At 38.2% G+C, this 15,304-nt stretch overlaps 2 protein-coding genes across 2 annotated transcripts; both read right to left on the reverse strand.

Moving 5' to 3' along the window:
- Positions 1 to 1,042: 1,042 nt before the first annotated feature.
- Positions 1,043 to 2,904, reverse strand: LOC146467156 (uncharacterized). Its single transcript, XM_085126074.1, has 3 exons — positions 2,568 to 2,904; positions 1,644 to 1,710; positions 1,043 to 1,522 (listed from the first exon to the last, which is right to left on the reverse strand). Exons 1-3 carry the CDS (start codon positions 2,749 to 2,751, stop codon positions 1,300 to 1,302), a joined length of 474 nt encoding a protein of 157 aa, XP_084982200.1. The 5' UTR covers positions 2,752 to 2,904; the 3' UTR covers positions 1,043 to 1,299.
- A 2,140-nt stretch (positions 2,905 to 5,044) lies between these two features.
- LOC146467157 (uncharacterized) lies at positions 5,045 to 10,527 on the reverse strand. Its single transcript, XM_085126133.1, has 6 exons — positions 10,445 to 10,527; positions 9,841 to 9,978; positions 8,990 to 9,124; positions 8,047 to 8,172; positions 6,710 to 7,050; positions 5,045 to 6,180 (listed from the first exon to the last, which is right to left on the reverse strand). The coding sequence occupies exons 1-6, from the start codon at positions 10,509 to 10,511 to the stop codon at positions 5,506 to 5,508; spliced, it is 1,482 nt and encodes a 493-aa protein (XP_084982259.1). The 5' UTR covers positions 10,512 to 10,527; the 3' UTR covers positions 5,045 to 5,505.
- Between the last annotated feature and the right edge of the window lie 4,777 nt (positions 10,528 to 15,304).

The following is a 15,304-nucleotide window of genomic DNA, read 5'->3' on the forward strand; positions in this document are numbered from 1 at the left end:
TACGTAATTTTGTGCGTCGGGGAGACAAATGGCAAAATAAAGATCGTCTCTAGCTTTTCTACAATAAAACTATGCTTTATTATCAATGTGTTGATAATTAAAAAAAAATTATCCAGCTCAATCTTGAGGAATATCGCCTACTCGCTCTACGGTCTCGTCGGCTATAAAGTATCAGGCGATATTCCGCGCGATTTCGTACTCCGATAAAATATATTTCCAATGACTGGGTGGCTTTCTATCTTCAAGATCTATTGCTAGGCTGGGTTTTGGATGTCATATATTGTACATTTAACCTGCTTTTGTCCATCACTTTGGAAACGTCACGGGTAAATACGAGAAAAAATGAATAAATACTGGCCAACTGGGAGGCAGGTATAGCTAAGGTAGAAAGCACTCAGTCGGTTGCCTCAATGTAGGATATCCCTCAATTTGGATTTTCACACAAACACTTGTACTTATGACCAGACTACGCACTCATACGCCTTTGCCTACCCGACAAATGGCGTCCAATGTCACTCCTCTGTTCAAACAAGATTGGTACTCCACCCACAAGTCGTCTTGCTTGATTTATTCGACTCACGTATCATTACAGCGGCTGCTTCATTTCCACCCAAAAACTGTATGTTAGGTTATCATTTTCTTACGATTAAAAAAAATTTGATTCGTTCGCCTTGCTGATGGGACTGTAAACAGCCACGTAACGATAACCTCGAGTAAATACGCCTACAATATAAATAGAGCCATTCCAAATAGGCACAAAAACTGTGCGCAAGGGTTTCAATGGATGCACATGCATAGTAAACCGGCTGTAGGTACGAATGAACCATGTGTCGGGATTTTGTGCGGTTCTTTTAATTTCAGTTTCTTTTTTCCGACGCTCGATGATACTACCATAATTATGATAATTTACACTTGTCAAGTTGACTTACTTCTGTCGTCGGAGAGTATAATTGTTTTTCTCTTTGTGTCATCATTATTTTCAATTCTTTTTTCTGATCTCCAAAATACTTTTTTGCATAACGAACCGTATTCAACATTTCAATCATTTTGTGTCAGTTGCTTTATTAAAGTTAGGAAGATATTTACACAGGAAAAATTGAAATTTCTTAAGTTAGGCAAACCTCGTTTACAGGGCCAGCACGTCTCGTTAACAAGGTCAGTGTTTTCGTGCGCCGTTGGCGGTCGAATTCACGAATATTTACTCTAAATTAAAGCGCTCCGCTATTTGCATGTTCTGTTTGCCACGAAAAATGACACTATCTTCCAAAGCACTTAGAAAAGCGCCATTAGCTGCGGTTTTCAACACGTCTCAATATTCTGATACGCTATAGCAGCTGGATTTACCGGTCTTTCCACATAAAATTGTCGCACAAGACATACAAGTTCCTCGTAATTACCCTCTTCCTTTTCACTTTCGGAGGGTTCTGCGAACGTTTTATCTTCAGAAAGTTTTTGCCCCTGTTTATTGTCTCCGTGTTCGTTTTGTAGAAGCGCTGTAGATTGCGTAGCGTCCTCTTTACCCCTACGAAATACAAAGTGAAGCAAGTAGAGGTCATTCAGTGATGCATACAATGGTTTTTAACATGGAAGGCTCCGAATTGTTAAAATAACGCACGGCAAGCTGAATTAGGGAACAAACTTACATTTCTCTTTTCATTTGTAGTGCTCTGTTTAAATCCGCTTGAGCTATGTACTTCTCTTCGTTACTGTCTGAAAAATGAAGCGGTGCATGATGAACATAATACTCCTATGTTTCCATAAGGACTGCATGATTTTGTGAATGTACGATTATAAAAGTGTAAAACTTTTTAAGGTGAGTGAACGCGCGAAAAGGGAAGCCTTCTAAGTTGATTCCATATGTTGTTTCATGTTAAATTGTAATCAAAGCTCAGATCAGGCTTCGTATGACCAAAATTTATCACTCTTTTTTAAATTCATTATAATACTTTTTATAATTCCTTGTCACGTTCGATCAAAATGCTTTGCTTGCAATAAATATCTCATAGAAATTTTCCAGCTTGAACAATTTATCAGTGAGATATAATTTAGAAAAATTAATTTGCTACGACTAATAATAAGATTGCGGCAAGGCCTAGGGGACTGAGAAATAAACATGGAAGCTTTGTCGCGTGGCGAGGCCATTTACACACGCGCCGAAGTCAGATCAAATATTCGAAAAGATCACACTGTTCAGCAGGTTTATCGATGAAAATTCAAGCGATATTGACACAGCAGACTGCTGTTTGTAACGTTTGAATTAAACTTGGTCAAATATCAGTAACTCGCTGAAAAAATAAAATTTTTGACATCTTCTTCGGTTGTCATTTGAGGCAAGATTCTACTAACCCATGTCATGTTGAATAAATCGCAGCGCTTATATTTTTCCCTGCAAATAATAATTATAAGAAATGGAATCCGATCGACTCTCTAACACTATAATAGCACAGTGACAGGTGAAATTTTATCGCCAGAGTAAACATTTATGGTTCACAGAACTTACAAAAACGACTTTCTTTGGCAAGATAAAGGTAACTCGCGAGCGGAAATATCAAGACAAACATTGTTACCTTTTGTAGCGAGGCGTTCAGTGATATGCCGAGAAGATAAACGAGATTTTTCCGTATTTTCCTTGGATGCTTTTCGATGAATATCCGGCAGCTCAGCATTCGAGGTGATATTTTCGATATCTATTAAGTCAGTACACGCCGCTTCCAAACTTCTGCTGGCGTCATCTCTGTGTCTGTCCGCCATTATAGCAGCGATGACGAAGAAATAAAATCGGCAAAGCCACAAAATCAGTGTATGTTATCACAGTCGCACAGTTGAATACGCGTAAAATCGACTCCTAAGGGCAGTGGTCCAAAGCTTCCTGTTGAAAATCACCAATGTTCCATCTCAAGACCCATCGAACCGTTTCGGGGAGATCCAAAACAGCCATTGCCATTGGTTTAAATCAAATTGTCGCATTGTGAATAATTAAACTGAGACAGGTGCAATTGAAGCTTTAGACAATGGATTTATTTTGTAAACAAAACTCTTCTAAAACTGGACTTAATATTCTGGATAAAAAAAAAACCACGTTCTGTTTTTCCCATAACAAAATACTTCTGATCTAGTTTCTGGATCAGTTCTCGATAACGTAGATTTCCTAAGTATTCTATTTTAAATGTGTTTTGTGCATAAAATTTTCAAGATTATAAGCATCTGATCCATTAGTCGGTTTATCGCTTTACATTTCCTCACGTCACAGATTTTCTGCTTCTCTAGAAGTAAAAAAAAAGTAATACAGGTCTGATTAAAAGAAAATAATTTATTTTGAATTGGAATCAAAGACAGTGTTGTATTCGTGAACAGAGGATGGTACCCCCCTTCTAGCAGCGTATTTTTGAGAATATGCAAAATTTGCAAACTACTTCGAATTCTTTATACTCGTTTCTAAACACTATGGTTTAAAAGGCAAAAATGAATGACAGCAAGAGAATTTGCATTTTAAGAGTCGTTGAAGTCTCTTTGGCTGAAAACAAAAGGAAGTCGCTGTTACGCTCTGTATAGTAGCTAATTCTGGAAAAAGAAACGTTTCATGTTGTAAGTGAATACTCGGGTCTGGCGGTCAGAGTTGTAATTAACAATGAATATTGCTGTGCAAATGCACGCGAGCCTTTATTTGGTTATAGAAAATGGTCATACAAAGGGCCTGCCACTACCAGTAAGCTATAGTAAAGCGCCTGCCAAGCCTAAAGAGTTCATCGATTTATAATGAAAAGGAAAACCGCTTTTCAAAAAAAGATCAAACATCGTGTTTTCATTGTACAGTATTTCGGCTGGCCAGACAGGAAATGACGTAATGAACATGATGCAAAAAGTTAAAAATAGCAATGAAAAGATAAAAATGTTGATTACATTTTGTCACCTTTTTTTAAGCAATATGGTTCTCCGGTTTTTGCGTTTTCGTTAAAGTGTTCTTCCCTGGCCTTACCTATTGAGAGTGAATTGAGAGTGAGAGTGCTTTACGTATTAAGAGTGAATTCTAGCGTTAGAACGATAAGGATTAGAAACTAAATGTTCAGAGCTAGTAGAAAGCTTAGATTTGATGCTAGGTTTGTCAAAAACCAAGCAATGTAGCGAGAGGTCAATAGCATTTTGAAGTCGCAGAAGTCAAATCAATTTATTCGAAAATTGAAAAAAATGTGGTTGCACCTTTACTTAATTTTTTCTAAAATGGGGAGGATGACAGGAGAGAATAGGAACAGTACTGTTCAATGTCTACCAGCTTGAATGCTTAAGGTTTATTAAGAGTCAGTGTTGAAGATATCGGCTGGTTAATAAAAACCGTGTCTGATAATGGTTGCCATCGCATGGATCCAAATTGGTCATCAGCTGTCCTGGCACCCGATCATTCTCCGCGGAGAATGATCGGGTGCCAGAACAGCTGATGACCAATTTGGATCCATGCGATGGCAACCATTATCAGACACGGTTTTTATTAACCAGCCGATAAGGTGACTGTGTTCTTGAAAGGGACGTCAGTGGTCCTCAGTCAGCGACCTCAAGTGGGTGCAACTAGCCCACGCAGTTCCCGGAGTCCTGGTCTGGTGTCTTGATGTTCTTGTGCTTGAAAAAAGGTTTTCAGAACTCCCGGCAGCAAATGTTCTTCGTCTAGATTTCGCATTAAAAAGGGAGAGATAATCCCATACTTTTTCAAATGTAAAAAAAAATTGAAATAAGTCAGATGATTTAACTAGATTATTCCTAGTTGAAGAATGGATGGGTGGATGGATGGATGGATGGATGGATGGATGGATGGATGGATGGATGGATGGATGGATGGATCGATGATCGATCAATCCGTCGATCATACATCCTTAAGTATACTCATCAAGGAGAAAGACTGTTATGAATCAAAGGAACACTTACGAGGCTAGGATACATTGAAAATCATGAATTGAGTTATTGTTTTCCCCATAGCGTAAGGTATACCATTAACAGTAAACAGATACTCAGGGTTTTTTGTGAAACGTTTAATATATTTCGACACTGAATTTGGGTTGCAACACACTTTTTCTTTACGGTGTTATGTTATTAATTACCAGAAATAAAAACAGAGGAAAGTCGCTTGTGAGAGTAACTTAGATAAGGCTGTTAACAAGACTATCCATTAAAAGAGATGTTCGTATGTGAGAGTAGCCAATCTTAACAAAATATATATAACTAGGTGGCCTTTGAGAAAATCATATTATGTATTTTTACCTCTTTAACTTTCACCAACAATTGCAGGGACATTTATTTTAGGATTTTAAGGCGGCCAAAAGCTGAAATGACATGACTATTGGAAGACTATTCGTTGGTACATACAAGCTAAGGTGAATTCTTACAAGCTCAATTCATTTCGTGAATCAAAATTAAATGCTCACCAAAGCGCCAAGAAAGTTCAATGTCTTTTCGATGGAAACCGGCTTGACGAGTTCATAACAGGTGGCAAGTACACTTAGGCGGATACTTAACGGTTTAGTTTTCTTTCTTATTTTTACGTTGCATAGTTTCTTGTTTCTTATCTTGGTGATGTTTTCCATGATATTTTTTCCTCGGCTTTTCACCTTTGTCGTATGTAGTAGCAGGAGTAGCGCCAGTGTCTGCTGGATATGGAGCGGGAGCCGGGCCACCAGATGTCGCTGGATATGGAGCCGGAGGACTACCAGATGTCGCTGGATATGGCGCCGGACCACCAGATGTCGGTGGATATGGAGCCGCACCACCAGGTGTCCCTGGATAGGGAGCCGGAGGAGCACCAGGTGACCCTGGATATGGAGCTGGAGCACCCCCAGTGGTCGAAGGATATGGATTGGTACCCGGTGCTGCTGCACTAGGACGCACTGAAGGATTGCCTGCAGTGGCCGGCGGATATGGAGTCGGTGCAGGACCTGAAGGGGTAGACGGCTTTGGAGGAGCAGGGGTTGTTACCTGAGCTGGAAATGGCGATGTTGTTGTCCTTGCTGTTGGGTTTGTTGCTGTTGTTCTGGGAGTTGTTGTTGTTGTTGTTGTTGTTGTTGTTGTTGTTTCTGGGTTTGTTGTCGTTGTAGCTGTTGTTCTGGGAGTTGTTGTTGTTGTTGTTGTTGTTGTTGTTTCTGGGTTTGTTGTCGTTGTTGCTGTTGTTGTCGACGTTGTTGGAGCTGAAGTAGAGGTCTGCAGGAAAAGAATGTCACTAATGAGTCACAGAATGAAATTTCCAAACAAGCGCGATACAAAGCACCAATGGGAACAACTGAAAACTTTCAGCACTTATAACGTTTGAAGGCTTTTTAATAAATCGTAAACTTCAGAACAACTGCATGCTTTTGACTTTAATTTTAACTGAAGTTAATCGTTGTTAAAACACGGAAACACATTAATTTTTTTCAAATCGCAAAAGCTGGATCCCACCAGAAAATGCCTAATTCGGAAAATTTTATTGCCTCACAGGCTTAAACTTCGTCCTAGAATTTCATCAATCCACTTTTGAGTTCCCTTTTTTTTTTTCGCGGTTTGATAGTTTATTTGTTATGTGGTTGTTGTTGTTTTTGTTTTCTCTTTTTTTCTGTTTTTTGTTTTGCTATCGTTAACGACGGATGACATAATACCTCCTGGAAACTCATAAAGCACAAACATGAAAAATATATTGTAGGAAGGCAAAGTTTTTCAGTGCATTAATTAAAATAAGATTTCTTTTGCTTACCTGCTTCGATTGGGGGGTAGTTGTAGGCGGGACGGGTGTCTGGGTCGGGTTCAAGTAGGGATATGGGTAGATGGGGCGGTAGGGGATATTACTGGGGCCAGGGTAGGGATATGGGTATGTGGAAAGATTAGGGATGGGCCACTGTCCGGGTTGGTACTGATACGGATGCAGAGCTTTGATGGGGTAGGGATATTGTTGGGTTGCTCGTGATGTGCGTCCGTACTTTTGGTAGCTACAGCTGTGTGGACATTTCCAATTTATGTCGGAGTTCGTTTGACAGTAGCCACTCTTCCCCCAAATTGGACAAACTGGATGCTTATCTTCGTACCAGTTTCCAGTCTCTGAAAAAAGGAAATGTCAGGATCACATTGAGGGAACAACACCTGACAAGTTAGAATCCAGGCCCCGGCTGCTCAAAGAGTGGATAACTTTATCCACTGGATAAGTCACTATCCAACGGATAAAATGTATTGGTTGGAGTACATTTTATATGCTGGATAGCGATTTCAGTACACTGGTTAACGTTATCCAGTCGATAAACACTATCCAGCGAATAAAATGTACTCCAACTAATACATTTTATTTACTGGATAGTGACTTATCCAGTTGATAAAGTTATCCACTCTTTGAACAATCGGGGCCAGGCAGGTTGCGCATTACGCAAAAAAGACATTCTAAACTCTATGTTGAAGTTCGTTTGACAGTATCCACCGTGCGCCCAAATTGGACAAACAGTTATTACAATTATTTGCTTATAATAATTGTTTTATCCTTCAACTCACTGATAACAAATCACAGTTTTATTGCAGAAACGATCTTCTGAGGTCGTTATTTGTTTAAAGCTCTCTGACATTTTCCCCCCCAACACACGAAATAACGTATATTGCAGGAAATCTGCTATGTACAGACGAGGAATATTGACTGCACCATGACCGTAATTGGGCAGTGTAACAGTGTGTTGAATAATGATGCAAGTTGTTCACTCAAAGTTCTACTAATATTAACTTAATGGACTTTTTTTGCCTGATTCAAAATGAGTTTTAAAAAAATTTTGTCCCTTCAGCTCACTACGTTGGCATGTTCGATTTCTCTTTCGTTTCCTGATTTTAAACGACGCAGATCGAAAAACTTGTATAATAGCACATTGATCAGGTAATTCGACTTCCACGTGACCGAAAGTCTTAAAACTTCCTTAATTATCAGTGCAACAATGATGCTAATTCGCAGCATACATTCTATTAAGGACGGAGAGGGAAATGTATTTATTTCGTGTGATTCTAGGAAACTACTGTTCCCTGTGTTGTACTAACCTGGATTAATAAAACTCAATAGCCTACCTGGCCCACAGAATTCGCAGGAAAATTTGCAGTTTTGCATCATGTAGTCTGGCAGTCTTTGACAGTCGCCTCGTCTCGCCCAACGTCTGCAGTGCCGTTCTTGATCTTTACACTGATTAGTGTTCCCTTAAAAAGGAACAAAAGATTCGTGTAAAAAAAACGCAATGAAAATGAGTTCAGTATCCTTGTAATTACTTTCTCTTTCTTTTGCATTTAATTCCATTTCTTTCTCGCTTTCCTCTTCCTTCATTCTTTTTGTTTCCTTCCTTCCTTCCTTCCTCCCTCGGTCCCTTCCTTCCTTCCTTCCTTCCTTTCTTTCTTTCTCCCTTACACCCTTCCTTACTTTCTGCCTTCCTTCCGTTCTTTCTCTTCCTTTTCTTAATATTTAACTTGTACGCATAACTTTTATCCTTTGATTGTCTGTTTACTATTTTAATCAATCGCATGCTGCGTTGTTCACTTTAAACGTGTGGTTAAAACTAACGACAACAATGTTTTTTCCTTTCAGTTCATACGTAAATTTAAGCCTTAAAACTAACTGTTATTTTCTTTCCTTAAATAAAGTAATTTGGAGAGACTCTTTTATTTGACTTAATCTTAAAGCACGCTTATCAAGTGTTACCTGCATGGTTAACACTTGAGTACTGTAGTATAGTTTATTATGCAGTTGTTTCGAACTTTTTTTTAAAATGTTGGTAAAATCCTATCCATTCAAATGTAGCTGTAAGCCTTAAAATGGAAAATACTTATTAGTTACTGATTTTAGTGCTACCGTTCAATTTGACATCCTAAGGTGTAAAATATATTTTAGCCCGCTGAATTCTCCATTTTAGTCCGCAAAATACGCCGCAATTCCCGACGAAGTTATTTTAATGTAATATGCTATGATACTTTTATTTTATCGTTACCATTCTTGGAAGTTAAGAACTTAGATTTCACTTACATCCTTTCTTTGCACAATGGCGGCATGTCCAAAGGCATCGCAGTCCGATAGTTTCAAAATCCATCATACACTCTTCCTCGGTTTTTCCCTCACAATCAGTGTCTGGGTCATCCTCGCATTTACGGATATTGTATACTTGAAATATTCAAATAAAAATGAAAATAACTTATCGGTAATTCTCAGTAGTCCAGACGTTCAGCTAAGTGGCATGTGAAACGAGATATCTCGGCGCCTATCCAGGAACCAAAATTGTAGGAGTGGCGTTCAAGTTAAAAAAGAAAATGAAAAATTCACCGTCGTATGTTCACGTTCTCCACAAAGCCTTGAATTTGGACATTTCACGTTGTTGTTTTGCAGGGGACGGCAGAGCATTTTTTTTTTTGCTCATTAAACCTATTGTTTTCCGGCGTTGTCGTTGCCGTCGCCGTCCTCGTTGCTTAAGCTCCCTAAGATCTACCAAGATCCCCAAGATCCACCACTACTGAGTTTCCCCTTAAATCTTATCGTTTACTGTCTCTTACGAACCTGGGCCCGGTTAAATAAAGCATCTTAAGATAAGTGAGAGTCGATAAAATCTTTTGGAACGCGGGACTCGACTGCAGAAAATTCACACTTATCTTAAGATACTTTATGTAACCGGGTCCTGCATCCCTGTGAACAGATTTGCTGCAGTTAAGGAGCACGATTATGAATAATGCCAGTTAATTAGAAGACTCAAAATTTATTAATGTGATATCCATAACATTAAGCAAGGCAAAAAATACGGTCAAATGTATCCAGTTGTTTAGTTCTCATCATAGTTGAATATTTGGCACATATGAATTAATGAAGCTTCAGTAGAGGTCTCTTACGTTCTTTATACGGTATCGATGCTTGCAGCACTGATATTCTTTGTATCCATGTGTCTGCCAGAATCTCCCCACTTCCGGTGTCACTAGCCGAACCAGTCTCCAAACCCGAAGCGGAAGTTTCTTCATAAACCTCGTTATCTGGAGGAACGAAACAAATGATTATCACTTCGAATCACTACACCTAGTTGATGGTCCAAATGAATAGAGTTTACGGATAGTACTCCACCACTCTATACACCTAGGGCGGCTACAGAACCAACAGAGGCTGCCACCCAAATGACCCCCCACACTCCCCGTGTGTCCTTTCTCTCCCCTTCTCTCAGCTATGTAATGACCCGATAAAACACGTGCTGCGAGTTTCAAAAACATTCCTGGAAAAGCGTGTGTCAATAGAGTTCACAACAACTATGCTTTTGTGAACGTTGGAAATTAGCATCGATAAAAACACCGCATACTAATAAGGGGGAGGTTTATCGATATAAAGTCACTGCACGTGATGTATTATCGACCATTTGATAGGTCAATGTGAGTCTTTTAAACAGCTGATAACTACCTTTCACTTGCAATCCAATATATAGTGAGGAGTCAAACTTGTTATACTTACTATTTCCGAGAGCACTGATAGCAAAGAGGAACAAAAGAGAACCAACCCAGACAGAATTTAACTTCATTTTCTTGGAAAAAAAACTTTCCCTAAAATAAAATCGAGAGATAAATACAACAAATACCATGAAAATTGCACTCAACATCAACAACTCTTGAAATTAAATATTAATTTCAGCCCATGAATGTTAATACACCCAAGACCATGCAGGGTTGAGATATCAACAGACGAATTGTATTTCCGTTCAATGACATCCAGCCTAAGAAGGGAACGCTAGGCAGTGTGATGTGTACTAATAAAGGGTCCTCCACCACTGTTCTGGTAATTTGCTCAACATGAAGCTGGAGTGCTCTACAAGCATCACCTGACGGTTATCGAGAAGGCGTGCGGAATGAAACAAAACTGAGATGAAAATTGAGCTGAAAACATGAAAGAAAGATGACTACCTCACAGTGATCTTAAAGAACTTCGGGAAAGGCTAGAGAGTGCCAGTTGTACTCCTTGAAAGTTTTGGCAAGGATGTGCCTCCCGATTAAAAAAATTCGTAACCCTATTTCAGACCAATCTACGTTATTCTCTTTGTCCGTATTCAGAAATGAAGTCTGCTCATCTGAATAAAAAATGCTCAATCGCATTTTGTAATTTACAATGAAGTGTATTAATTATTCTCATTTTCGTGAAAAACTTATCAATACGTCAATAAACACTAGCGGTTGCAGTAAAAGCCATACTTATTTTAGAACAGAATGTTTAAAAAAATTCAATTTCAGACAAAAGTGGGAAAATCTATAAACAATTTTCAGGACAAGGCAGTGTTGCTTACATAGGCCGGGGGCGAATCCCTCCGGCCAAGAACGCTTGCATAATTAAAACGTGCACTTTAATCCAATTACCTTAACATGTTTAGCTTATGCGACTTTCAAAAACTCAGAAAAGAGCGTCATTTGATGAAGCTCAGGCCCGTAGCAAGACTAAAACAACTAAGGGGGCTCAGCAAAATGGTTAAAAAAAGATAACTACTCCCCCCCCCCCCCCCCCAAAAAAAAAAAAAAATAGACTGATTAGGGAGTTTTAGATGCAACGAAAACATAAAAAAAAAAACAGAAAAAAGTAGATTTAGTAAGTAAAACAATAACTTTGCACCTGCATCAAACTTTTTGGTACATTTTTTTTTCTGTTTCTTTTACGTGGACCACCATGTGAAGTTTCCTAATTTCACGTTTGAAGGAGGACGTAAACAAACGACGACAAATTTTCCTTTCTCTTTCAAAATTTGGTTTTAACCTGGCAGTAAGAATCCGACTGTGGGAGAATTTTTTCTCTGGCTCTTGAGAGGACATATTTGTGTGTCTTTCGACAACGTGCGAACACTAAATTGTTATACACTAAGGAAGTCTAAGGACATTAATTTTGTATTGCTATAAATGAGCGGATGCCCTAGAAAACAAGTTGTTTATTTTAACAGCTTTTAGGGCTTAAAATTGGTTGATTTCGATCCATTTTGGTTCTTATTTCCAATTCACAAGGTAGGAGTGCCCTTTCTGTTGTTGTTGTATATAAAAACAAACTGTTAGCGAAGGAAACTGAAAGGTAGTAAACACATTTTTAAAGGGCTGTGAAACGGCATTTGCAGCGTCAGAGTTAAAGACTGATTGCTGCACATTAATTTGATTTAATTATTTATTTTTTGGCAAACTGTTTTGTAACTTCCAAAATTTCTGGGTGGGGGGGGGGGGGCCTCAAGCCCCCCCTGCCCCTCCCCCTGCTACAGGCCTGAAGCTTCTTTAATATTACAATGTAATCAAATTTCCAATAATAAATTTTTTTTTCATGCTTTACACTCTGGTTATCCCAATTTTGAACTGGAGAAGTAGAGAGGGCGTATGAGTTCGATTGTTAAGTCCTCCCTTTTCCATAGTTCAGGAAATAAATGATAGAGCAAATCCTAAATCTGATCTTCCCCGAATTATTTAAGGCAGGCTGCTAAAAGAAAAAAATTTAGTTGTTTAAAACAGAATCATAGTCATGAATAATAAAGTTTAAGAAGCTATCTATCTACAAACGACATTGCTGAGTTGGCCGGTTGCGTTTCTTGGTCCTTTTTACATTTAATCACCAAAGATTGCCACCTTAATTGTTGCGTTGGTGAATTGCTTTCAGACAACTCACAAAATTCTTAATTAAGCTGAATTAATTTTCATTTTGAAAGACTATTTCAAGTAACAACAAAAAAATTAAGGGGTATAATTGAGTTGATCCGCGAAATGGATATATCACAACTATCAAAAGCTTTTCACTGATAAACTCACCAGTTAAATTGTCAATTTTTCCGATTTTCAAGGAGGATTCTTATTCACGAAATTGGACAGGAGATGTATAACAATAAACAACTTTTTAGCGGACCATAATTTGTTTAATATACTTATATATATAAACATGGCTTTAAAGTTTAGTTTGCCATATTCAAGATTTGAAACGGAAGAGTTTGCCTAGCTGCGTATAAAATTATTTATTTTTCTCGGTACTTCTGAGTAAATTAAGGTGGGCCAACATATATACATCCTGACGATTTCCGTTCAACCATTTGAAAACAATGCTTATATAGTTTGCACTTACCGCTTGGAGCACTTTTCGATGTCTTATGTTAACGTTATCAAAACAATAGCGAGATCGAGTATTCGAAAAACTAATATTTGAGCAGGTATCTCAATGGAGGTGCAAGCAACATTGACACGGCATGTGTTATTTGAAATATTAATGTGATATTTATTCACTGTAGTATCAGAAATGCTGCCTTTTTCCGCTACCTCGAGAGAAATATACTATTTCCCCGTTCAACAAATTTATAGTACTTGAATTGCTGCAAGCAAACAAGGAGCGATATTGAAAGGAAATCTTGAATTTATAAGAGATGTCTACAACGACAGGTAGAATTTTAACGCCAAACAAACCGTTACCAGTTGATACACTCACAAATAGCTGGGGATCTTTTCGGATTTATCAAATGTAGCTTCCCCGAGGAAATAAAACCGAGAAAAGTTTTAAACATTGGGTGCTAAATTGTCTAAATACAAACGAAGTACACAAATTATATTTTAGTGATCCCCCATCCCCCACCCCCAAAGAAGCTTAGAGGGTATACATTACGTCTGACGCATTTGTAGTGAGAACCACCAAATGTGACGATGAATCACACTGCAACGTTGCTAGTCTCAAGAAGAACAAAGGAACTACGTAAAAGGAGTAAAGCAATCGACTTAATTTCTTCAAGAAGGGAGGCACATGGTTTCACATGATCACGTGACCTTTTAGCCACAGGGTAACATCGCTCACACGACGTGGAAAACAACGAAAGCCGCCATTTTGTATTTTTCGTTTTCTTCCAAACTTCAGAAAATCGTCAAAATTCCCTCTAGAGTACTCAGAACCATTAAAGGCACGCTAAAATGATTCAAACATCTAACAGATATGACTAAAGTAAATTTCACTTAGATCACCAAGAACGCACTCGATAATCTACCAAACTATCAATCATGATCAATTGTTTACGCTGCATGCAGTGGAAGCGATACGTCAAAGTATCTTTTTTAGGTGAATATGAACGTTCAGTAGCAGTGTCCCATGATTATTTTAAAAATAGTTCCTTCTTTTATAACTGAGCATACCTTCTGCGCATGATCTAACAAAACTCAGGCTAGTTTTAATCACTAAAAATAGGCGAGTAACCAGATTATACATCTTAAAATCTAAAAAGGTTTTTTTTTGCTAAAAAGTTTTTTTTCCTTTTTTTTAATAAGCTTTCCTCAACCAGACTACAGTATTCGTCAAAAGATGCAGTCTGGTAACCGAAAGCTTTTTTGAAAAAAAAAATTAGCCAGAGAACATTTTTAGTATTTTTGCACGGTTTCTTAATTATCTATATATATTAAAAAAACATAGCTACTCCAAATATTCTGTTCGGATTCCATTAATCCTTGGTTATATCTGCTTTTCACGCGCACTATAAGAAGTCATAAGCCGTGCGAAAGATACCGTTTGTATTGAGATGAACAGTTCTTAAGTACAGAACGAACAGGTGGTGAGATTTGATTTTAAGTAATGAACAGTTCCACCATATTACCACTCTGTTTCCTGACATAGACTCTGACCTTCAATCCTGGCTTGTTAAGTTAGGGATAACTATCTCTTTTGACATTTTTCCCACTTTTCTGATCCCTTGACGCCTTCTAACGTAATCTCCCGACCTTTGTTCAATGTTATGCACAGTAGCACTAGTAGATATCACACGCAATGATTCGCCTTTGTCATACATCGACAAGGGAGAGGGTGGAAAGTGAAACTATGATTAGATCGACCCCAGCGAGGCCTCTATCCCGAATAATTTGGCCAGAATTCTTGTTACATGATGAGTTATCTCTGCAAGTAGCATGTGTTTGTCTGAATTTTAATAAGATGCTTATCACACTGTCTTAACCCTATCTAGACCTGGTTTGTTTTCGAGTCTTCTGGGGTCGGATTCCGCCCCAACTCTATAACTCCGCGACGATTAAAGCTATGTCAACGAAACTTGGAGTATAAATTATACCTCCAAAAATGTTTCCTTTCAGGTCCACAACGAGAAGTGATGACATCATATTATATGGTAATTACGCCATGATTGAGAAATGGCGCTCATCTTGGATCCTTGGATTTTCCAAAAACTTTAGGGAAGTGCCAAATTTTGGACGAAAAGAAAAAAAAACCAATAAAAAGACATTAATGTGAGCTAACAACATAAAAGTTACTGCAAGAACAGTAATTTTTTTTCTTTAAAAATGAGATTTACATTTTCGGAAAAACAACATGTCAAAACATGGAGCA

This window comes from Pavona decussata, unplaced genomic scaffold (genome assembly GCF_977016875.1).
Source record: "Pavona decussata unplaced genomic scaffold, jaPavDecu1.1 SCAFFOLD_137, whole genome shotgun sequence".
NCBI classification, from domain to species: Eukaryota; Metazoa; Cnidaria; class Anthozoa; order Scleractinia; family Agariciidae; genus Pavona; species Pavona decussata.